General features: G+C 38.0%; 1 protein-coding gene across 3 annotated transcripts in view; it reads left to right on the top strand.

Moving 5' to 3' along the window:
* The window catches only part of Pex1 (peroxisomal biogenesis factor 1), a 41511-nt gene extending 16554 nt beyond the window's left edge, over positions 1 to 24957 (top strand). Inside the window, exons 11-24 of one of the 3 annotated variants that reach the window (XM_090333112.1) lie at positions 1168 to 1264; positions 2790 to 2960; positions 4965 to 5119; positions 7583 to 7772; positions 8163 to 8329; positions 9447 to 9581; positions 13478 to 13542; positions 15464 to 15606; positions 15689 to 15792; positions 16647 to 16823; positions 19578 to 19808; positions 21279 to 21476; positions 22128 to 22258; positions 24684 to 24957. In XM_090333112.1, the coding sequence (XP_090189238.1) occupies positions 1168 to 1264; positions 2790 to 2960; positions 4965 to 5119; positions 7583 to 7772; positions 8163 to 8329; positions 9447 to 9581; positions 13478 to 13542; positions 15464 to 15606; positions 15689 to 15792; positions 16647 to 16823; positions 19578 to 19808; positions 21279 to 21476; positions 22128 to 22258; positions 24684 to 24768 (2049 nt within the window). In that variant the 3' untranslated portion in view covers positions 24769 to 24957. Of the gene's footprint in view, positions 1 to 1167; positions 1265 to 2789; positions 2961 to 4964; positions 5120 to 7582; positions 7773 to 8162; positions 8330 to 9446; positions 9582 to 13477; positions 13543 to 15463; positions 15607 to 15688; positions 15867 to 16646; positions 16824 to 19577; positions 19809 to 21278; positions 21477 to 22127; positions 22259 to 24683 lie in introns of those variants that run through there. The other 2 variants (XM_090333113.1, XM_090333114.1) reach the window with 2 other exon arrangements.
* Positions 24958 to 25477: the final 520 nt, after the last annotated feature.

Genomic DNA, 25477 nt, shown 5'->3' with positions numbered 1-25477 from the left:
AAGTTACTATCTTACTGATTCAGTTACAACCATCTAGAGTCTCTTAGGAGTAGTATGGTTCACATACGGAGCAAGCAGAGACCTGCCTTTGAGTTATAGCTCTGTCAAGTACTTACTTATGGAATATTGTCTGTGTTCTTAGGAATTCATCTCACTTAAGAAAGGAATTTTTGTGAAAGAGTTTTATAAACTGAAAATGGTATATTCGTGAATCAGGAGGGAAGGCCTTCTGACCTGTGAAGCTGATACTTCAACATTCTGAACTTCTTTACTGTTTGGAACCCATTTTCTGTATATTGTGCTTATGCCATTCTATAAATTATTATAATGGAAGTATGTACCTGTTGAGTACTCTGAAACTTCAGATGTCTTCTATCATGCTTGGCTGTTTTCTGGGCCCTAGTAATCAGAAAAAGATTATTAAGATTGATAGACAACTGTTGGAGATAGACAAATGACAATTTAAAAGTAGAGTGAAACTGAAGATAAGAGAACTATAAAATTTTCCAGATTCAGCTTTTCCAGAGGGCACAATAGTAATTGCTCACAAATTATTAAGTATATATAATACTTAACACTTTGGGGCCAGGAGTTTGGCCTAGTGTTAGAGTGCTTACCTTGCATGCACAAAGACCTGGGTTCGATTCCTTGTTACCTCATAAATAGAAAAGCTGGAAATGGTGCTGTGGCTCAAGTGGTAGAGCACTGACCTAGAGGAGAGCCCAAGGACAGTGCTCAGGCCCTGAGATAAAGCCCAGGCACTGGCAAAAAAAAAAAAAAAAAAAAAAAGAAAAGAATACAAGAATCCTTCACAACATTTCCAGAAATTTATTCTAAGGATATAAACATATATGTGTGGAGGTTTATTTTGATGTTGTAAGAGCTAGAAATTGGAAGAGAATAAGTCATTATTTTCTTTTTTAATTAATTAATTATTTTATTGGTCATGGGACTTGATCTTTGAGCTCTTCAGCTCAAGGGCAGTGCTCTACCTTTTGAGCCACAGCACAACTTCTGGTTTTCTGGTGGTTAATTGGAGAGAAGAGTCTCAGGTCCTTTTGTGCCAGGGGAGGCTTTGAACCTTGATCCTCAGGTCTCAGCATCGTGAGTAGCTAGGATTATACATGAGAGCCACTGGTGCCCAGCTCATAAGTCATTATTTTCTAGGGAAGTGGAAAGTCAACTTTAGCCAAAGCAATCTGTAAAGAAGCAAGTGACATACTGGATGCCCATGTGGAGATAGTTGACTGTAAAACTTTGGGAGGTAAGAATGTGCTGATGCTCTACACATAACCCTTTTCTGGTAGAAAGGGATGTTATCACTGCTATTTGTTAATAGGTATCAGTACCATCATCTAATTTTTAGCTTTTTGTATGTGATTTAGTTGTTCAAAATTCTTAGAAATTTTAAGACTTTGGAATGTTTGTGATGAATTTTTTAAACTTTCTGTATTTTATGTCAGCTTATTTTTTCCTAACGAAACCTCTTTGTAGACTATATTTCTGGAAATGTCAACTCATAGTGCTGTAAGAAAATTAGTATTTAGAGTATACTCTAGTGAATATAAATGATGTCTAACAGGCCATGTGTTCTGAGTGAGTGCTGACTTGAGGGAGAGGCAGTGGGTGTAGGTGCTCAGCAAAAGATGAAAATTTTGTTTACCTTAGTGCTTATCTATTCAGTGAAAATAAGAGCTTGGAGAAGTTTTACTCTGGACAATTAATTTCAGTTTCTCCACCCTGAACGTCTACTACCAAATTGTCATCTCTAGTCATATTTTATTATCTGTCTGTCTATCTGTGTCTATCTGTTCAAGCCCCGTCCTGGGGCTTGAATGCAGTGCCTGAGAGGTTTTCCTAAGCTCAAGGCTAGTGTTCTACCATGTAAGTCACCACTCCACTTCTAGCTTTTTCTTTTTGATAGTTTATTGGAGATAGGAGTCTTTTCTGCCTGGGCTGCCTTCAAACCACCATCCTCAGATCTTAGCTTCCTGATTTGCTAGAATTACAGGTGGAAACCATTGGCACCAAGCCAGCCCTGACCATCATTGAGTTCTGTTTGAAGCTTCATAAGAAAATTTTAACTTAGAACTGAGTAACTGGAAATCTTTACATCAGTGTAGAAATTTCTGTATTTCCTGTTCTTTTAAATTGAAACTTGGGGGTTGGGGTAATGGATCAGTGGTAGAGTGCCTGCCTAGCATGCATAAAGCTCCAGGTTTGATTCCTCAGTACCACATAAACAGAAAAGGCTAGAAGTAGCACTGTGACTTATGTGGCTAGTCTTGAGCAAAAGAAGCTCAGGAACAATGCACAGGCCCTGAGGTCAAGCCCCATGACTGGCAAAAATAAAATAAAATAAAATAAACTTCATTAGTCTAGCAAATTAAAAGACAAATTTGTGACTCAAATGTAGCATCTAGAATGTCCAGAGTTTCATTCACATTCAGTATTATCTGAAACTGTACCTTTTACTCTTGTTTCTGCTTTTCTACATCCTATTTTTATTTAATGATCTTATTTTAAGCCGTCTGAAATTCTATGGAGCAAGACTGGGTGTGAATAAATGCATACATACAGAAATCATCGTGGTATATTCCTTGTCTTAGTGGTAATATTTGGCATTTTACTAAACCTTTTAAGACTATTCACTGAAGCATATTAATGATCAGTAAATGGATTAAATGTTTAAAGTTAAATCAATACTGAGTTCTTATAATGCTTGCAGAAGAGTAGCCTGAAATTTTCCAGCTCTGAACTAGAGTTGAAACTTTATCTTCTGTGTTAAGGTAAGAGGCTTGAAAACATACAAAAAACCCTGGAGGTGGCCCTCAAAGAGGCAGCATGGAGGCAGCCATCTGTTATTCTTCTGGATGACCTTGATCTCATAGCTGGACTGCCCACTGGCCCAGAACAAGAGCACAGTCCTGATGCCGTGCAGAGCAAGCGGCTTGCTCATGGTAATATATCCTTTACTGACTTAAGCATTAATCACTAGTCAGCACTAGTGGTTCTTGTGGTAAATCTAGTCTTCCCAGAGAATAACGCGTACACTGTGTTGTATGTTACGTTTGAGACATTTTGAGGCATTTCTGTGGCATTCTGTGGCTCTTTGTTAGCAAAATTGTTAGAAGAAGTATGAAAATCATCAACTTAAGCTGAGCACTGGTGGCTCATGCCTATAATCCTAGCTATTCAGGAGGTTGAGATCTGAGGATCATTGTTCAAAGACAGCACAGACAAGAAAGTTCATGAGACTTTTATCTCCAGTGAACCACCAGAAAATTGGAAGTGGAGCTATAGCTCAGAGTGGTAGAGCACTAGCCTTGAGCAAAAGAGTTCAAGGACAGCACTCAGGCTTGAGCACTCAGGCTCTGAGTACAAGCCCCACAACCAACAACAATAACAACAAAATCATTCTCAATTTCATGGTTAACCTTTTGGGCCTTGTCATTTTCCTTTATAGTCTAGAAATTGTTTACAGATTTATCCTTGCTTTTATTTATTTAACAAATATTTATCAAATGCTTACGCATAAAAATAGTGTTATTGGGCGGGGTGTAGTGGCTCATGCCTGTAATCCTAGCTACTCAGGAGGCTCAGATCTGAGGATTGAAGTTCAAAGCCAGCCCAGGCACTAAAGTCTATGAGACTCTTATCTCCAGTTAGCCACTAGAAAACCAGAAGTGGTGCTGTGGCTCAAGGAGTAGGGCTGTACCCTTGAGCAGAAGAGCTCAGTGACAGTGCCCAGGCCCAGAGTTCTAATCTTACGACTGACCAAAACAAAAAAAAAGTGTTATTGTAGGATAGGAACACTGATAGCTACCACACATCAGAATGCCCCCTTTGGACCAGAAATTGTTTTGTACTGTAATAACAGAAATTCTCCTGGCTTTGCAAGTCAAGGAATAGAAACTTAAAAAGAATAAGTAACTAGACCAGAGTGACTGGCTGGGAGATATAGGGCATACAGAACTAGAAGTATGTGCAGGATACTAACTATAGGAGCATATAATCTAAATTGAGGGTGAGTTGGTGTAAGGTGGTAAGGTGTTACCAGGGAAGGCTTTTGGAAAAATTGACAGCTAAGCTGAGTTTTGATAGAGGAAGAGAAATTAGCATGAAACTGAGTGTTGAAATTGACACACAATATACCTAGAGTTGGGGTTATTATTATCAAGTGTTAATATCACATTTTAAATTCTGTAGGATCTGTAAAACTAGTGTTAGCTAATCTTACACTGAATCCTAAACACTGTATTTGCTAGTCTAATGTTAAGGGAATAATATAGACTTATGCATCAGGACTTGCTTATCGTAAGCTTTATTTCAGTTCTGACCTTGAATCGAAAAAGATGATATAAAAAGCGATAGCTAGAGGTCAAAAATGAAAAGTTAGTGATGAAGGACCACAAAAGATCAGTGATGTGGAAATTTGAAATCCTTCTGAAAGATTTTAGAGATGCCTTTATTATTTACTCACTTATGATCCAGGAGTAGGGAACGTCACATGACATTTTTCTGAGTATTACCCAATCTGAATTTACAGAGCCTGCTACATTTCTATTAGATTGCAGCATGGTCTATAATGGGTCCTCGGTGGTAAATGAGTGAGTGAATTAACTTTTAAAATAAATGAAAGAGGGCCAGGAATTTGGTCTAGTGGTAGAGCATTTGCCTCGCATGTATGAAGACCGGGGTTCGATTCCTTGGTACTACATACATAGAAAAAAAGTGGAAGTGGTGCTGAGGCTCAAGTGGTAGGTAAAGCTCTAGCCTTGAGAAAGTCCAACGTGCTCAGGCCTTGAGCTCAAGCCCAGGATTAGCTAAATGAATGAATGAATGAATGAATGAATGAATGAAAGAAGCCCAGTGTTAACTTAGCCTTGTTTTATGAAGGTATAATTATCAAATTTCATGGTGTTTTTCTTGAGCTCTTCTTACACTCTATTATTTCATCTTAGCATTGAATGATATGATCAAAGAGCTCATTGCCATGGGGAGTTTGGTGGCACTGATGGCTACCTGCCAGTTTCAGCACTCTCTGCATCCTTCCCTGGTTTCTGCTCAAGGAATTCATGTATTTCAATGTGTCCATCATATTCAGCCTCCTACTCAGGTAACACACTGCTTCTAAAGATTATTGAAATATATCCTGCTTGATTGAATTTCCTTTTTATTTTATCAGTGACATAGTTTTAAACGTACTACTTCTATATGATTATAAGAATATTTACAAAGAAAAATTTACATATTATGCTAGGTCCACAAATTATATAACCATCTGAAATGTCCCCATCTACTTTCTAAATTTTTTTCTGAATGAGAAAGAACAATGTTTGCTTGAACATTTTTTTGTGTGTGTCTGTGTGGATCATAGGGCTTGAACTCAGCCTGGGCACTGTCCCTGAGCTCTTCAGCTCAAGACTACCACCCTAGCCCTGGGCCTGGGCACTGTCCCTGAGCTCTTCAGCTCAAGGCTACCACCCTACCCTTGAGTCAAGCCCCACTTCCCATTTTCTAGGGGTTAATTGGAGATAAGAGTCTCAGGTCCCCTTTTATGCCCAGGCTAGTTTTGAACCTTGATCCTCAAATCTCAGCCTCCAGAGTAGCTAGGATTACAGGTGTGAGCCACCATACCTAGCATTGAACATTTTTTTATAACAGCATATATAGCTTGTATAGTCCACTTTGGAAACCCATGTTTCTAAGTGTATAGCCAGTGATCGGAAAGAAGTATGTTCTGGAACTAGGAAGCATTTTTAAATTCTACATTGAAATTCTTACCTGGTATCTATCCTAAATATTGAGAGTAAGCCATTATACCACTTTTGAATTAAAAATATTTTGCTTGTTATTATGTAGAATAAAAGATTGGGGATGTAGCTCATGGCCCTGGCTTTGATACCCAGCACAGCAAAAAAGAAAAGTCACATAATGATAGTGATATAGTGATATTGGCCATTGAATGTGTTTTTAGAAATAAATTTTATAGGAACAAAATTAAAACTCTCAAAATAACTACTAATTAAATGTATGTGGTACTCATATTAAGTGATTGACCTGGAATCAAAAATGAAAAGTTAGTGATGAAGGACCACAAAAGATCAGTGATGCTTACTGGTCACTAGTTAAGAAGGTTCTATTTTTACCATCGCTTCCATCCTAAAGAATAATAAAGTTATTAAAGGGTCTGCTTTACTGAAAGACCCCAAGACAGGGCTCAAATGGTAGAATGCCTGCATACCAAGCATAAAGCCCTCAGTTCAAACTTTAGTACCATCACAAATTCATAAATAAATAAATTGGACATGACACAGTGGCTCAAGTGGTAGGGCTGTAGCCATGAGCTGAAGAGCTCAGGGACACTGCCCAGGCCTATAGTTCAAGCCTCATAACCGACCAAAAAAAATGAATTAATTAAAATAAATCAGTGGCCACAAGACAAACAAACTGCAGAAAAGCTTAAATCAACTACAGAGAAACTTCTAGGGATCTAGCACGAAAAGACAAGACTTGAATCAGGTGCCAGTGACTTATGCCTATAATTTTTTTTTTTTTTGTGGTCAGTCATGGGAGTTGAACTCCAGACTTGAGCAGTGTCCCTGAGCTCTTTAGCTCAAAGCAAGTGCTCTACCACTTTGAGCCACAGCGTCACTTCTGGCTTTCTGGTGGTTAATTGGAGATAAGAGTCTCACGGACTTTCTTGTCCTGGTGTACTTTGAACTGTGATCCTCAGATCTCAGCTTCCTGAGTAGTTAGGATTATAGGCATGAGCCACTGGCACCCAGCTAGTACCTACAATTCTAACTTTTTAGGAGACTGAGATGTAGGGTGGCAGTTCAAAAACAGCCTCTTCAGATATACCCAAGATATCTCCAAATAACCAACAAAAAGTTAGAAATGGAGGTGTGGCACAAGTCTTAGAGCACCAACCTAGAGCAAGTGCCCAAAGCCCTGAGATCAAGCCCTAATACCAATACACACATACAAGACCGGCTCAGAAGTATATCCCTCCTGGGCTAGGAGTTTGGCCTAGTGGTAGAGTGCTTACCTAGCATGCATGAAGTCCCGGGTTCGATTCCTCAGTACCACATTCAAGTGGCACAATGCTAGCCTTGAGGAAAAAGTCCAAGGACAGTGTCAGGCCCTGAGTTCAAGCCCCAGAACTCACCAAAAAAAGAAGTATATCTCCCTTGCTCAGTCCCATGATTGGTCATGGATAAAGCAAAAAATCTCTTTGTGAACATTAAAGCCAAGGCTGAACCCTGCACTGATGTTGAACTTACTGTTAGCACCCAGTGTGGAACTGTGATGTGAATCTGCGAGTGCTAATATTAAGGCAGCTAAAGAGTCTGTACAAACTGGAGAACAATTACTTACCAGAGGAAACCTGACAGAGTTAGTAGTCTATCCCATAAAGCCTACATTGTATCATCTAGATTTGAACAGTATACTCTATGATGTTCACACCATGACAAAACTCACTGAACATGTCTCCATTGTTAAGTGATACAGGACTGTACTAAAAATACATAACTGACTAAAAATTAATCATTTGAATTTTGTGGGTTTTCTTTAGGAACAAAGATGTGAAATTCTGCATAATGTAATAAAAAATAAACTGGGCTGTGACATAAACAAGTTCACTGATCTTGACCTGCAACGTGTCGCTAAAGACACTGAAGGGTTTGTGGCTAGAGATTTTACAGTGCTTGTGGATCGAGCCATACATTCTCATCTCTCTTGTCAGCATATATCCACCAGAGAAGGTATATTTCCTGTAAAACTTGAGCTTGCCAACTTCTTTCTGATGTGGAGAAATGTTATTGCAGTAGGTTAATAATTAGAGCAAATGTAGTGAAAATTAAAATTAGAATAAATGAAGTCATATTCAGTGTACATTATCAAAAGAATAAACTGTAACAAGGGCAGGGAGGAGAAGGGGTGACATCGACCAAAAAGTATTGTAACTTGATTTATAGAATTGTAAACTGTTAGTACAACTGCTTAATAACAATTAAAAATGCAAAAAAATTTAGTTACATTCCATTTTAGTATTTCGATAAATTGTTATTTAAGTAGAAAATTGACATTTTTCAGATAAGATGATGACAAATTTGGAAAATTATATTGAGAGACATTTTATTTTTTTTAAACAGAATTACTTCTATCAACATTGGACTTCCAAAAGGCTCTCCAAAAATTTGTTCCTGTGTCTTTGCGAAATGTGAACCTGCATAAACCTAGAGATGTAGGCTGGGATAAAATTGGTGGATTACATGAAGTTCGCCAGATACTTATGGATACAATCCAGTTACCAGCCAAGGTATTTTCAAAGCAAAACAATAACATACAACAACAAAAACACCAAGTACTTGCTCCCTGAAGAAACATTTAACTATTGATTTTGGCTTTATGTGTGTGCTTTCCCAATCTGTAGGATCAAACAAATATTTAATGAGTTACCAAATAAATTTCTAGCACTATTTTAGGTCTTTAACAGATTTTCTTTTCTTTTCCTTTTTTTTGGGGGGGAGGAGGGGATGGGTCCTGGGGCTTGAACTTGGCCTGGGTGTTGTCCCTGAGCTCTTTAGCACTAGCCTTGATCTGAAGAGCTCAGGGACAGTGCCCAAGCCCAGAGTTCAATCCCCATGACCAACCAAAAAAAAAGGCATTTGTCTAGCATAAGTAAGTCTTTAGTTTCAATGCTCAGTCACACACACACACACACAAATATAATAATAATAATAATAATAATAATAATAATAATATAACTAAATGACAGCAGGAAAATGGAAAGAAATTCTCATGCAGTTTTATACATTTTATTTTATTTTTTTTTGTTGTTGTTGTTGGTCGTGGGACTTGAACTCTGGGCCTGGGTGCTGTCCCTGAGCTCTTCAGCTCAAGGCTACCATCCTACCCTTTGAGTCACAAAGCCCCTTCTGGTTTTCAGGTGATTAATTGGAGATAAGAGTTTCATAGACTTTTTAGTGCTCAGGCTGGCTTTGAACCTCAATCCTCAGATCTTAGCCATCTGAGTAGCTAGGATTACAGGCATGAGCTACTGCGCCCAGCTAGTTTTATACATTTTATATCAATATATTTTATGGGCCAACTGGGGGAAATGAATAGTAGTTCTTTTGAGTTAATTATTTATAGCAAGAATTTTTATAATTTTAGGTTTATTTTCTTTACATAGTTATACAAAGTGATTTCAATTCAACATGTCATTTTATGAATATAATCCATCTTGATCAATGTCATTTCTTTCACTCTTCCCTGCATAAGAATTTTTTTCTACTGCTATGATGTTATTAAGAAGGACAGGTGGCAGTTATAAAACTCTTGACTTTTCTTTTTTCTATATGTTGACCTTTACGTGTTGCTTCGTCATTGCTGGTTAGACTCAAGCTCTTATTCCTATTTTTACTATTTTTCAGTACCCAGAATTATTTGCAAACTTGCCCATAAGACAGAGAACAGGAGTATTGCTGTATGGTCCTCCTGGCACAGGAAAGACCTTAATAGCTGGGGTGGTTGCACGAGAAAGTGGAATGAATTTTATTAGTATCAAGGTATGTGTACCCTTTGTTTTCCCTGTGTTTTTTTTTTAAGTAAAATTTGAATAGCATACAATTAGTTTTATTTAATGTATCACTCACTGGTGTTTGTTGTGTTTACAAAGCTGCACAACCAGCACCTGTTACCTTTTTATCTCCTTTCCTCTTGTACCTCTTCTCTGGCAATCATCAATTGGCTTTCTGTCTCTATGGATTTGCCTGCCTCGTTAGTATATTTCATAAGAAAGGAATCAAACAACATGTGGCATTTTTTGTCCAACTTCTTTGACTTATTTTAATATTTTTATGTTTTATCTAAATTGTAGCATGTATCAGTACTTCATTCCATTTTGTGACAATAATATTCAATTCTATATCCACACCATGCTTTGTTTATGCACTCATTATCATTGGTAAAGTAGCTAAACATTTGGGTTGTTTCCACTCACTTGGCATTTATGAGTAGTATTACTATAAATATTCATGTACAGCTTTTTGGGATTTTTTTGTTTTTTGTTTTTTTTTAAATTTTTTATTGTAATTAATAAAAGGATTACATGATATTTGCCAGATAGAAGGTGCATTAATTCACATACATTGATACCCTTTCACGTGTCTTGGTACCCATTACCCCCCCACCTCCCCACCTGTCTTGGTTTTCCCCCCTTCCCTATCAAATTTCAAATAACCAAATACAAATAAATTCAATATATCAGATAACAAAGTGAGATACTGTAACAATATGAGCTAACCAAGGGACAGCAAAGGAGATGAGAGACAACATAGTACATTAAGGACCGCAATCATTTGTTATATGGCTTTTGTTTCGATATCCTGGAGGTCCTTTCAATTAGCTTCATACTATATGGCCTTATGTATCAAGATTTTGCTCTATTGCAGATGTCTGCTAGTAGAGCCCAAGGTTTCTACTGATTATGATGAATGAGCCTAAGTTCCTTTGAGTCTGGCTTACTTCACTTAATATGATTTTTTCTAAGTCTCCATTTCCTATCAAATGGGGCGATGTCATTCTTTCTGACAGCAGCATAGAATTCCATTGCATGTACAGCTTTTTGTATATCCATATGCCTCAATATGTAATGATAAGTAGAATTGTTGGGTAGCAGAGTAATTTCCTGTTCCTATTTTTGAGCAACACCTTACTGTTTCATAGAACTTCACCATTTTTCATATGTGGCAGTTTCTAACTCATTTAGTCCTTGCCAATACCATTTATGTTTCTTCACTGTGGGTTAGTTTCACACATGGAAGGCTCATACTAATCCATTTGTTAGTTTAGTGCTGTAAACAGCTTGTACGGCTTTTACATTCTCATATAAGGCAGGTCTTCATGCACTGTGAATAGAATTATACATACATTATTTTTTGAAACATTTGGTTCTTTTTTTTAAAGATAAGCTATACTTTAAAAAACCTAGGAGCTGGAGACTAAAGCTGGGTTTTTACTATTTTATTACATTCCACCCTACTTGTGTCACACTAAGTCTATGTTTTTTATTGTTGTTTTGTTTTGTGACGGAAAAAGAACAAGCCTGTTTTAAAAAAATCAAGCTTTTTTTTTTAAATCAAGCCTGTGTAAATAAAATAAAACAAGGAGATAATTGATATACCTACAGATATTATTTTGGGCAATGTCTCCCTGTTTACCAACTGGAACGTCATTGTGATCTGGAAGTCCAGATGGTTCAGATAAAGGCAGAAGAATGATGCATTCTAGGCTTATTCAAAATTCATTTATAATATATAAGCCTATTTACTACTTTGTGACTGGAATTTGCTTACTCTGTTTTATTATGATTTTTTGTAAGCTGAATATATAAGCACCTGACAGTAATAGAGAAACACTAGAATTTTAATTGTCCTGACTTTTATTCTTCTTCTTCTTTTGAACCCAGATAACATTTGTGTCTGAATACTACTGTAAAGGTTTATCAGGATGCCAGTTTTCTCTGGTTGGTTAAAGTGGAACCAAGCAGGGAGTACTCTCACTGATGCCTGTATCTCTCCTGTTTCTTTTTCTTTCTTTCTTTCTTTTTTTTTTTTTTTTGCTAGTCCTGGGCTTGAGCTCATGGCCTGAGCACTGTCCTTGGACTTTCTCAAGATAGAGCTCTACCACTTGAGACACAGCACCACTTCTGGCTTTTTTCTATGTATGTGATACTGAGGAATCGAACCAAGGTCTTCATGCATGCTAGGCAAGCACTCTATCACTAGGCCAAACTCCCGGCCCTCTCCTGTTTCTAATATTTTGCCGCACTTATTTCTTGGCTCATTCTCTAGTTCTATCATTCTGATTATATTTGAGGACATATGATTGAATACCAGTATGTTGCTAGATGTCTAGGTGGCTGGGTAATAGAAGTTCATTAATTTGGTCACACTTGTGATCCTTTGTAGATACTGAGTTATTACTAGAAATTACTTTTGGGTTTACTAAGATGTCAGTTGCAGGAGCCAGTGGCTCACACCTGTAAGCTTAGCTACTCAAGAAGCTGAGATCTGATGGTCACAGTTTGAAACCAGTGTCTGCAGGAAAGTCTGTGAGACTCTTATCTCCAATAAAATACCCAGAAAGCTGGAAGTAGTGGCTTGAGCACTACTGTAAAAGCACAGGAACAGCACCTAGGCCCCTTAGTACAAGCCCCAGACTAGAGATCTCAGTTAAAGGAAAGACTGTAGACATTATTCATTTTGCCTTATAGAGTCAACAAAAATTTGAGTTAGATGAGACTTTGTCCCTTTTTTAAACCATTCATTGCTTCACAAAACAAATGATCATTCAGCAGTTAGGTGGCAGGCAGTGTTTGCCTACTGAACAATGAGTAAAACTTCGTTTTTGAAGCTTACATTCTAGAAAGAGACAGCAAGCAGTTAGACACATCCAGTATGAAAGCTACCCCTACATGGTAGTGATTCCTATGTAGAAAGAAAGCAGAAAAGAGGCATGGAGGAACTGGAGTGGGCCATAAATGGCATTGGCAGGCAAGGATTTTATTTCAGAAGATTTGGCATTTTGACAGAGGTCTGAATGAAACAAAACTATAAGCCATGGGATTATCTAGGGCAAATGTGAGCGGCAGGAAAAAACCCTGGGTAGGAACTTGTGGTGTAATATTTATCCCAACACACGTTTTGGGGTTTTTTTGTTTGTTTGTTTTTAGCCAGTCCTGGGGCTTGAACTCAGGGCCTGAACACTGTCCTTGGGCTTTCCCAAGGCTAGAGCTCTACCACTTGAGCCACAGCACCACTCTGGCATTTTCTATGTATGTGGTACCAGGGAATTAAACCTACGTCTTCATGCATGCTCCCAAACACTCTACTACTAGGTCAAACTCCTGGCCCCATGAATTAATTTATATGTATATTGAAGATATGTATACTGAAAATATATTTCTCTGATGTATGTATGTATGTATGTGTGTGTGTGTGTAAAATTTTCTGTTTCGGGCCGGAAGTTTGGCCTAGCAGTAGAGTGCTTGCCTAGCATGCACGAATACCCGGTTCGATTCCTCGGTACCACATACATAGAAAAAAGCCAGAAGCTCAGGCCCTGAGCTCAAGCCTAGGACTGGCAAAAAAAAAATCTATTTCACCGGGCACCAGTGTTTATTCCTATAATCCTAGCAACTCAGGAGGCTGAGATCACAGTTCAAAGCCAGCCTGGATATGAAAGTCTGTGAGACTCTTCAGTTAATCACCAGAAAATCGGAATTTGCGTTCAAAGTGGTAGAGTACTAGTCTTGAGCTGAAGAGCTCAAGGCTCAAGTCCCACAACCAACCACAAAAAAAAAAAAAATCCATGTTTCGTTTTAGCTTAGTTAAAAAAAAACAGAAAAAACAAAGTTTTATTTTATTTCAATCCTCAATTCTAACTTTATTTTACTTAATAGGGTCCTGAGTTACTCAGCAAATATATTGGAGCCAGTGAGCAAGCTGTTCGGGATATTTTCATTAGGTTGGTTCTTTATGAATATTTTTAAGCAACTGACTCCATTAGTATTTATCAATAAGTGCTTTTGGTTTTTTTTTTAAGAACTTATATTAAGCTATACATAGATATTATTAATAAACTAAAGGATAACATTTCTCTGTGTCACCCAATACTACTTAAATATAAATAATTCTAGTAGTAAATTTTGGAGATTATTTTGTTTTGTATTTACAATGAAGTTTTTTTTTTTAACAGAATAATGACTGGGCATGGTACCCTATACAAGTAATTTCCCCTACTTGGGAGGTAGAGATTGGGATGGTTCCATTTCCATGCCAGTTGGACTCCCTGACCCCTCTCCCCCACCTCTTCATCTCATCCAAAAAGTTGGCTATGTGCCTGTCATACATGTTATTCAGGAGGATCCAGAGCCAGGCTGGGCCAGGTAAAACCCCATCTGAAAAATAACTATAGCACACAGAACCAGAGGAAGCATAGTTTAAGTGATAGAGTACCTATCTAGCAGAAATGAGGCCCTGAACTCAAACCTCAGTACACACACAAAAAGTAGAATCTTAAGTGATTATTCAAATAAATTTCAGATTCCTTTTTGTTGTTATTGGTATTTTGGCTTTTTTGATACAGTGTTTTGCTATGTAGCCTGCTGGCCTGAAACTTGCTGTGTAGCTTCAGCTGTCCTTGAACTTGAGATCCTTTTGCTTCAGCCTTCTGAGTATATGAAGCAAGTAATTATTTCTAATATATCTCATTTTTTTTTAATTCTATGTTCCATTTTTCTCGTTTCCTAATTTGTCTGTTATACATCAAGATACACATGGGCAATTTAATTAAGATAGTGTTATTGTTATTGATTATGTATAAAATTGCATGTGAGTAAAGAAGATGATAATTAAAGGTAAACATAATTGCTCATTTATTTTGAAGTATACAGTTAGACAAACAAATATTATACCCATAAACAGTTTTAAAAACATAATAAAATCAACATGTATCCACTACCCAATTTAAGACTAGATCATGACCAGGAAATTGTCTTATTAGAAATAAAACCACCACAACATTATTGATAAAAGCCTCATCTAACCAAAAAGATTTTATAATTCTAAAATTATTTGTATCTAATAATACAGTCTCCAAATATTTAAGACTAAGGAAAACTTGACAGATCCAAAGTAAGAGATTTCAGCAGTTCTTCATAATTGTTAGATTAAAACAATGTAATTGTAAGAGGATATTTGAGCAATGTAGTCATTGGATTTGGTTTGGTGGAATATTTAAAACATACACCCAACAACTGGAAAATACATTCTTTTCAAACCACTTAAACATTTATTATTACATTTATTTTTTTTTTTTTTTTTTTTTGCCAGTCCGGGGCTTGAGCTCAGGGCCTGAGCACTGTCCTTGGGCTTTCCTCAAGGCTAGTGTTCTACCCTGAGCCACCACACCACTTCTGGCTTTTTCTATGTATGTAGTACCGAGGAATCGAATCTGGGTCTTCGTTCATGCTAGGTAGGCACTCTACCACTAGGCCAAACTCCCAGCCCAACTTAAACATTTTTTAAGATGAGCTACTCATGAGACCAAGAGGTACTCCATTGCTGTGAGTTTCAAAGAAAAAATATTGTACAGTCTATTCTCTAAAAACACAATTGAAAGTCCTAAAGCTTTTGCTTTGTTGGTGATAGTGGTGATTGAACTAAGGGCCTTGTATTTGCTACTTTGGAGACTGAGAATGGGAGGTTTGAGGCAAGTCTAGATAGAAAAATTCAGGAAGAGAATGAGAGCTGGCACAGTGGCTTGAACCTTGGTTTACTGTAAAGATCAGAAAAAATACCTGTGTTTATATGTATGTGTTTGTAAGTTCAAATTAGTTTGCAAGCTCTGAAGCCCTATTCAAATGGACAATGTTTGCTTTTCTCAGAGCACAGGCTGCAAAGCCCTGTATTCTTTTCTTTGATGAATTTGAATCCATTGCCCCTCGAAGAGGCCACGACAATACAGGTGTCACCGACCGAGTGGTTAATCAGTTACTGACTCAGTTGGATGGAGTAGAAGGCTTACAGGGTAATCAGCCAAAATACATAAATTTACTGTCATAACAAGATTGTACTACATTTTGTTTAAGTGTTATTTTTTCTTCCCTTAGGTGTTTATGTTTTGGCTGCTACTAGCCGCCCTGACTTGATTGACCCTGCCCTGCTTAGGCCTGGTCGACTAGATAAATGTGTATACTGTCCTCCTCCTGATCAGGTGACAATTTCATATTTAGAGTCCAAAATCCAACAAATGCTACACTCTTTCCTTGTGAACTTTCCTTCTGCCAGGTAATAGCAATTGTCTTCAGAAGACTAGCTTTCTTAGGCAAGGGCTTTAGTCACTGCTTGCCCAAAGGATAAACAGATTCTGAGTTAGATGCTAAGTTTTTTATTTGATCCAGCCATTTTGCAAGTCCAGAAACACCATAATCTGGCAGTGTTCAACTGGGGGGAAAAAGGCAAGAAACCTAAAGTATTAGATGTCTATATTCTCTGTGCTCAAGATCACACACCCCACTATTCTGTCAAAAAAAATTGATATAGAATCAAGCGTATGTGAATAATATGGATGTGATCAGGTTAGGATCACAGTGATAAGATGTTTTTTAACTGTTTTTAGTTATGCCTTGTGCCAAACCTTGTTATCAAATTTAGCAATTAATGGAGGAACAAGTAAACAAATGGTCAAACGTATAAAATATCAGACTGTGTCACATGTAGCAACTATTTAAATTATTTAAATTTTTCTCTATTGGAACACTTTCTGAAATCTAGAAAATAACCATTCTGAGTAAGACTGTGGTTTACACTAAAATAGTTACCTGCTGATTTTCACTGATTTTCAATCTCTGTCTATTCTATTAGGGAAAAGATTCCAAGGGAGATAAATAAACTTGTGTGCTTTTCCACTTACTTGTAAAGCTCTTTAGATAAGTAACTGTAATTTAATTTAAGCTTTTAGCAATACTTGAGTTTTTTTAAATAAAGTGAATTTGTAAAATAAGCCATTTCAGATCATATTTAATTTTATTTTTTATTTGTTAAATCAATTTGTTTTTCTTCCATCAGGTGTCACGCCTTGAAATCTTAAACGTTCTCAGTGATGCTCTACCTCTGGCAGATGATGTAGACCTTCAGCACGTGGCATCGATCACCACCTCCTTCACCGGGGCTGATCTGAAAGCCCTGCTTTACAATGCCCAGTTGGAGGCCCTGCAGGGAAGGCTGCTCACCAGTGCACTCCAGGTGAGTTACATAAGAAGTTTGTCACGTGAAAGAATAGTTCAGCCTGACGCTACTCCAGGAACTGGGATCTGAGAATCACAGTTTGAAGCAAATCCAGGCAGGAAAGATTATGGGAGTTTTGTCTCCAATTAACTACCAAAAGCTGAGAGTGAAGCTCTGGCTCAAATGGTAAGAGTACCAGCTTTGAATAGAAAAATTGAAGACACAGCTGCTAGGCCCAAGAATTTAAGCCCTAGTACACACACACTCAACACAAACCCCACAGTTCAGTGTCAGACTGTCAACTGTGAAAAATAGTAGTTTAAGCAACTTTGATAAGACTGCATAGAAATTTAAATTTACCTTTGATTAAATGTTTCATAAGTGGGCTATGGGTTTGTTATCCATTTCTTTAATATTACCTCAACACTGGCAAAAATATGCCAATGTTGGGAAGGATATTATTTAACTTGAAATATGAATTAATATGAACAAATAATTGAGGTTTTCCACTTGTTTTGTATTTTGATTTAAAAAAGAAAAATAGAAGCACTGGTGGCTCACACCTGTAATCCTAGCTACTCAGGAGTCTGAGATCTGAGGATTATGGCTCAAAGCCAGCCTGGACAAGAAAGTCCATGAGATTCCTATCTCTAATAAACTACCAAAAAAGCTAGAAGTAGAGCTATGGCTCATAGGCAGAGCACTAGTCCCAGGACTGGCAAAAAAAAAAAAAAAGTCAATAAAAATAGTTGAATTTGAATGGGCCCAGTGGCTACTCAGGAGGCTGAGATCTGAGGATCAAGGTTCAAAGCCAGCTGGGCACAAAAGGACCTGAGTCTCTTACCTCCAATTAACCTCTAGAAAATGGAAAGTGGGGCTTGGCTCAAGGATAGGGTGGTAGCCTTGAGCTAAAGTGCTCAGGGACAGTGCCCAGGCCCAGGGGTAGGGTGGTAGCCTTGAGCTGAAGAGCTCAGGGATGATGCCCAGGTCGAGTTCAAGCCACATGACCCACCAAAAAAAAAAAAAAAAAATTGAATTGGAACAGGAAATGTGCCAGTTGGCCAGTAGGTGGCCACCCTGATTGGCATTCCAAGATGTGAATCACTGTGCAATCTTGGATCATTCCTCACTCTTACATGCTTTGCTTTATTTCTCCTCTACTCTCTATCTCAGCCCTAGTATCATTTCCTTTAAGGATAGTATTCTGTGGGTTTTTGTTATTGTTTGTTTTTGCTGTATCATTAGACTATGCCATATATTTTCTAGGATTTTTTTTTCCTGTCTAGTTTTCTCTTTTTTTGGGAGATTTTTGGAAGGCCTTAAAGGTCTTAAATCCAAAGAGTCTTAAGTGTTTTGTTTTTTGTTTTTGGGGGTTTTTTTTTTGCCAGTCTTGGGCTTAAGCTCAGGGCCTGAGGACTGTCCTTGGATTTTTCTCAAGGTTAGAGCTCTACTACTTGAGCCTCAGCACCACTTCTGGCTTTTTCTAAGTTTGTGGCACCAAGGAATCAAACCCGGGTCTTCATGCATGCTAGGCAAACACTCTACCACTAGGCCAAACTCCCGGCCCTGAGTCTTAAGTTTTTGCTGCTTATTTTGTCAAGCCATTGAAGTGATTATTTTTGTTCTGTGTTTGTGGGACTTTTTTGTGGGTTTTTCATTTGTTTGTTCGTTTGATTTGTTGGCAGAGCTAAAATTTAACCAAGACCTTGCTCATGCGAGGCAAGTGCCCTACCGTTGAGCTAGATCCCTATTCCTGAAATACTTTAATTATCCTAGAGTGCTTTAGAAATACATATTTGTACATATGTGTACACCCATGTACACGCTATCTCATGGTTGAGATCATTTTAGAGGAGAATAATATAAGTGGAAAAGTCAAGATTAAAACCCAGAGATGTAAGTCCTAGTTTTGTTATACAGACTTTTTAGCAAGATGGTTGGCAAGTTATCTACATATTCCATCTTGTCTTTTCTTATTTAATAGCTAAAATTTTACTTGTGTGTCTCACAGTCATTAGAGAAATAATAGCAAGTTAAAAGAAAATTACTGGGGGGGGGGGGGGGGGCGGGGCTGGGAGTTTGGCCTAGTGGTAGAGTGCTTGCCTAGCATGTACAAAGGCCCAGGTTCGATTCCTTGGTACCACATACATAGAAAAAAGCTGAAAGTGGTGCTGTGACTCAAGTGGTAGAGTGCTAGCCTTGAGAAAAGTCCAAGGGCAGTGCTCAGGCCCTGAGTTCCAGCCCCACAACTGACAAAAAAAAATTACTGGGCTGGAAATGTGGCTTAGTGGTAAAGTGCTTGCCTAGCATTCATGAAGCCTTGGTTCCATTCCTCTGTATCACATACACAGAAAAAGCCAGAAGTGGGACTATGGCTTAAATGGTAGAGTGCTAGCCTTGAGCAAAAGAAGCTCAGGGCCAGTGCCCAGGCCCTGAGCTTAGGCCCCAGGACTAGAAACAAAAAAATTAGGGGCCGGGAGTTTGGCCTAGTGGTTAAAGTGCTTGCCTAGCATGCATGAAGACCCGGGTTCGATTCCTCGGTACCACATACATAGAAAAAAGCCAGAAGTGGTGCTGAGGCTCAAGTGGTAGAGCTCTAGCCTTGAGAAAGTCCAAGGACAGTGTTCAGGCCCTGAGCTCAAGCCCAGGACTGGCAAAAAAAAAAAAAATTACCAGTCTCCTTGTATGACTCTGTCCTATGATGTTTATTATTAACTTCTGAGTTACGAACTATTTAAATCTTACAACTGCTTCTCCTCTTGTGTATTTTAGGATCGAAGTTCCAGTTCTGATAGTGACCTAAGTCTGTCTTCAATGGTCTTTCTCAACCACAGCAGTGGTTCTGATGACTCAGCTGGAGATGGCGAGTTCGGCTTAGATCAGTCCCTTGTTTCTCTAGAAATGTCTGAGATACTTCCAGATGAATCAAAATTCAATATGTACCGGCTGTACTTTGGAAGTTCTTATGAGTCAGAACTTGGAAATGGAACATCTTCTGATCTGGTACCTAGCATATTCATTATTACACAGTTAAGCTAGAAAGCTATACGTCCAGGTGGGAGTCTGACCTAGTGGTAGAGTGCTTGCCTAGCATGCACGAAGACCCGAGTTCAATTCCTCAGTACCACATAGTCAGAAACAAAGCCAGAAGTGGTGCTGTACCTCAAGTGGTAGAGCTCTAGCCATGAGAAAACCCAAGGACAGTGCTCAGGCCCTGAGCCCAAGCCCCTGACTGGCAAAAAAAAAAAAAGCTATACGTCCTACAGTGTGCCTCTTCTGCATATTCTTTCCTCTTGGGAATCCTCTTGTGTTTCTTAATGCTGCTGATTAGTCATTTTCAAACTTTCAAGCAGAGATGAACAAAGGGGATAAAAGTGGCCAGTTACGGAGGCACGGTGGCTCACGCCTGTAATCCTAGCTACTCAGGAGGCTGAGATCTGAGGATCAAGGTTCAAAGCCAGCCAGGCACAAAAGGACCTGAGACTCTTATCTCCCATTAACCTCTAGAAAATGGGAAGCGGGGCTTGGCTCAAGGGTAGGGTGGTAGCCTTGAACCGAAGAGCTCAGGGACAGTGCCCAGGTCAAGTTCAAGCCACATGACCCACAATAAATAAATAAATAAAATAAAACTAGCCAGTCACTGTAGTTATCCTTTTACTTGCTTTCAGGCTCCTCATTAGTGCTAGATACATTTAGTAGTTAACTATCATAGTCAAGGACAACGAGAAATGTCATCAATGCTTGACCACAAAAATAGAATCTGTGATTCTTTTCAGAAAATATAAAGGCAGTGACAATAGTAACATATCAAGAAGGAAATGTTCACATGAAATTAGGGCCTGTCATTGGTTGTGGGGTTTTGTTTTGTTGCAGTCGTGGGGCTTGACCTCTGGGCCTGCATGCTGTTCCTTAGCTCTTCAACTCAAGGCTAGCACCCTACCACTTTGAGCCACAGTGCCACCCCTGGTTTTCTGGTTAATTGGCGATAAGAATCCTAGGGCCTGTGTGCCATGGCTAGCTTTGAGTAGCTAGAATTAAAAAGCATGAGCTACCAGTGCCCGGCCTCAATTCTTTAATTTTGAGTTCTGTTTCCTAATTTCTTTCTAGAAATAGTGTTCTAAAATCTTTAGCATTTCCAAAAGCTAAGAATAAGGTTCATTTGGAACCTTTCTGGGCCATTATTGTGCAGACTCTGTAACAGCATAGAAAGGGGGTGAGACAGGTAGCTCCGAGTTCAAATCCAAGTACCACAAAAAAAATATATAAAAAAAGAATCTCTTCTGTATGGCAGTTTTTACTTAAGGATGATTCTGTATCATAGATACAAATGAACCGTGGTTTGTTGAATATTGACATCTTATAAACTTGGCTTAATTTCAGTAAGCTCAAATGTGAATTTATATGTCCTCCTCTTTTTGTCTCCTCCCTCTTGTCCTTTCTTCCTTCTTTCATATTTCTGTACCTAACATGCAGAGCTCACAGTGTCTCTCTGTACCAAGCTCCATGACTCAGGATTTGCCTGGACTTTCTGGGAGAGATCAGTTGTTCTCACAAACGCCAGTGTTCAGGACAGCTTCACAAGAAGGTTGCCAAGAACTTACGCAAGAGCAAAGAGATCAACTGAGAGCAGAAATCAGTATTATTAAAGGGAGATACCGGAGCCAAAGTGGAGTATGACTGTTTTCCTTCTCAGTATAATTGTGGAGGGTTTTTGATTTGTTTGTTTTGTTTTCCTCTTTTTCTTTTCCTTTTTTTCTCTCCTTTTCTTCTCTTACCTGTCTGTAATCCCAAATCCCTGCTACTTGAGAAGTAGAACTTGGGAAGGCTGAGGTTCCAGGCTAGCCGAGGCTAAAAGTTAGCAAGAACCCATCTCAACCAACAAATTTGGCATAGTGGTACAGGTCTGTAATCTCAGGTATGTAAGAGGCATAGATAGGAGGCTATGCTCCAAAGCAAAAACATAAAAACTATTTAAAAATAACTAAAGCCCAAGGACTGAGGGTGTGGTTTGGCTGGTAGAGCACCTGGCTGCCAAATGTGAGGCCTTAAGTTCAAACCTCAGTATCATCAAAAAAGGAATTTTTTTTTTGTTTTTCCAGTGTTGATCTGTATTTCTTTTATTTGTGTATAAGCTGTATTTATCAACAAGGTATTGAAACATTGACTCAAAAGGTTATGAATTTCTTTGCTTTCAAATTCTTACTTTATAAGAAAGAAAAGGTATACTTCCTGTAAAAACTGACAAAAAATAACTGATACTGGGACTGCCACTTTTTCCTCCTACTCCTAAGCTAACTAACTTTCTGTTCATTTGTGTTCAAGGAGGATGAACCCCTTAGCCAACCAGAACCAGTGAAAGCCAGTCTCACTATCAGCCAGTCCCACCTAATGACTGCATTCAGCCACACAAGACCGTCCATCAGTGAGGATGACTGGAAGAACTTCACTGAGCTGTAAGTAATCAAGTCTCAGAGTGGAGCTGCTATTGAAGGTGGAGTTATCATTCACTTCTACTTGGGAAGTCTGTCTGTAAAATCAAAGATGACACTTGTAAAGCTGCTGCCAGTGGCTCACGCCTACAGTAATAGCTACTCAGGAGGCTGAGATCTGAGGATCATGGTTTGAAGCTAGTCTGCAGGAAAGTCCATGAGACTCTTAGCTCCAGTTAACTGGTAAAACAGAAGTGATACTTTGGCTCAAGTGGTAGAACACCAGCCTTGAGCAAAAGCTAAAGGACAGCACCCAGGCCCTGAGTTCAAATTCCAGTGTGTCCATGCGTGCACACATGCACGCACACAAACAACTAATTTAAAATTAGTCACTGGAAGTCAGTGACAGAAGCCTGTAATTCTGGCTACTCAGGAGGCTGATGTCTGAGGATTGTGAATCAAAACCAGTTCAGGCAGGAAGGTCCATGAGACTCTCATTTCCCATTAACCACCAGAAGTGGCCCCCTGACTCAAAGTAGTAGAGTGCTAGCCTTGAGCAAAACAGCTCAGTTCAAGCCCCATGATTGACAAAAGAAACCAGGATTGTAGCTCAGTGGTAGTACACTTGCCTAACATGCATGAGGCTCTGGATCCATCTTCAGGAACACACGTGCACGCATGTGCGCACTCACACACACACATTATAAATAAATATAGTAGTTCTGCACTTACACCCTAGAACATGGGGAGTACAGACACCAAAAACTGAATTTTTATTAACCAATTAGTTTGATTATATCTGAATTTTTTCTAAAGAATTTACTTTTAGAAAGTATGGAGAAATAGGAAAATGAAAAGCTCTTGAGCGATGCTAATTATGTGATTGCATTTATGAAAAAATATATACCTGTTTTTCAAAGTAAGTTTTATCAATATCAAGAATATTTACATTGTATTGTTTTTACTTGCTGGCTATATTTAATATACACAACTTGTATGTGTTGATGTTCCTCCAACTATAGTAAGAACATTTCCCATACTGCCACCTAGCTGTCCTTCCTCTGGCTGTCCATGTTATTTTAGACTGTTGGCATTAGTGCTTCTGTGAGCCTTTGAGCTGAGACCCACAGACCGATTTATCTTTCTCCACGAGTGAGTCAATGTAATTCAAGAAACAGTTATTACTGGTCTCTCAATAAATAATCAAGTTGTCTTCTTTAATTTTTTTAGCACTTAGAGGAGAAAAGGTGTGTGTGTGTGTGTGTGTGTGTGTGTGTGTGTGTGTCCCCATCAATAATAAATACCTATCATAGAAAAGCCCCCCCAAAAAAAGAAAATAAAAGAAAGAAACAAAAATTTCCCTTTATCTCACATAGCTTATATGCTTTTTTCTTTTTTAAATAAGGTTTGCACATACTGCCATATGGCTTTTCTATCCTAGCTGTCCATACATACCGAATATTGTCTTATTTTTTAAGTAGCTACTACTTTATTGTACTCTGATAGTGTCACTATGCCACACTGTCCAGTGTGACACTTGAATTATTTCCAGGTTTCACTCCTGTAAGCGGTTGCTTACATTCTTGAATAGATGTTCCATTTGCATTAACCCTTCATTGTTACTTTGATAGACATTGAATTGTTACTTCTCAAGTTATTGAAATTTTTATTTATTTTTTATGTCAAAATATTTTTATTTTTAATAGTTAATTTTTTATTAAAGAATTTGTTAACATTGATTTTTATATCATATTTGAAATGACAAGCAAGTACTCAAGAAGGGAATTTCTATATACAATCATGGGCACTTAGATTGTAGAACATAATTAAAATTAGGCTAAGGGTTTGTATGTCATAGATAAATATTAATCTATCAAGTTACTGACATATTTTAATACTTTCAAAATATGTTGCCAAATTGCCTTCCTGAAATGGTGAGTAGCTATTTCTACAGCAAACTTGAGAAGGGAGAGAGCCTCTCTTACCCTTGGTCAGCTGAACGTTAGCCAATTCCATTGCAGAAAAATTGTACCTTGTTTCTCAACTTGCCTTTCTCTGATTAAAACTGTGGAGAGTGTAACTTTTATATTATCCATTGCCATTTGTATTGTATTTTTTTCTAATTTGTCTCTTGAGTCCCCCCTTTTTTTAATTAAAGAATTTATTAACATTGATTTTACATCATATTTCAAATGACGTGTTTAACAAATAAGTATTCAAGAAGGGAATCTCTATATACAATCACTGGCACTTAGATTTTAGTAGAACATAATTAAAATTAGGTTGAGGGTTTGTAGATCATAGATACATATTAATCTATGTACCCTTTTTAAAAAAATATCCCTTTAATTTCTACTTTGTTATTTCTGTCACTTCTTATAATACTGTTTGCAAATAATCTATGATGTTGCTTTTGTAGTTAATAAATATTCTCTCTGTATTTTCTAAGGTATGAAAGCTTTCAAAATCTAAAGAAGAGGAAAAATCACAGTGGATCAGTGTTGCGGCCTGGACAGAGAGTAACGTTAGCATAAGATACACTTCTGGTTTTCTGTGTTTGTGTGGCTTGTCCCAACGTTTTAACAGTGAAAGTGGTATAAATTTCTTTTTAATTTCATAAATTTGCTTAATCTATAAAATCACAGGTCAACGCTGTGATGAAACAATGATCAAGATTACTTTGAAATTAAAACTGTACAATAAACTGAGATATTTATAACAGATTATGCATTATAGATTTCCAAAAATCTATATTGAGTTCTCCATGAACTAGTTCTGACCAAGTGGTAGAACTCATTTCTCTTACAAAAAAAAAAAAACATAATGCACAATTAAATAAAATTTTTTGGAACTCACAGTTGGATTATTCAGTATCTTTCTAGCACTGGACATGTTTTATGTTTTGCAGAGGCTTGGAGTATTTGGGGGATTTTGTTTTTAATTTGCTGGTCTTGGGGCTTGAACTCTGGGCCTAGGTACTGTCCCGGTATTTTGTGCTCTAGGTTAGTGCTCTCCCACTTAAGCCACAGCTCCAGGTCCAGATTTTTGTAATTGATTGGAGATAAGAATCTCTCAGTCTTTCCTGCTTGAGCTGGCTTCAATCCTCAATTCTCAGACATTAGCCTCCTAAGCAGTTAGGAGCAGTTAGGAGTTACAGGTGGGAGCTATTGGTACCTGGCTTTTTTGTAGTTTTTTGACTATTTTAGAAAAAATACACCGTTGTACTAACCTAATTGCTTGTTC

This window comes from Megascapheus bottae, chromosome 5 (genome assembly GCF_031878675.1).
Source record: "Megascapheus bottae isolate mThoBot1 chromosome 5, mThoBot2.hap1, whole genome shotgun sequence".
NCBI lineage: Eukaryota > Metazoa > Chordata > Mammalia > Rodentia > Geomyidae > Megascapheus > Megascapheus bottae.
The sequence above is the reverse complement of the archived record's forward strand: the minus strand, read 5'-3'. Positions and strand labels throughout refer to the sequence as shown.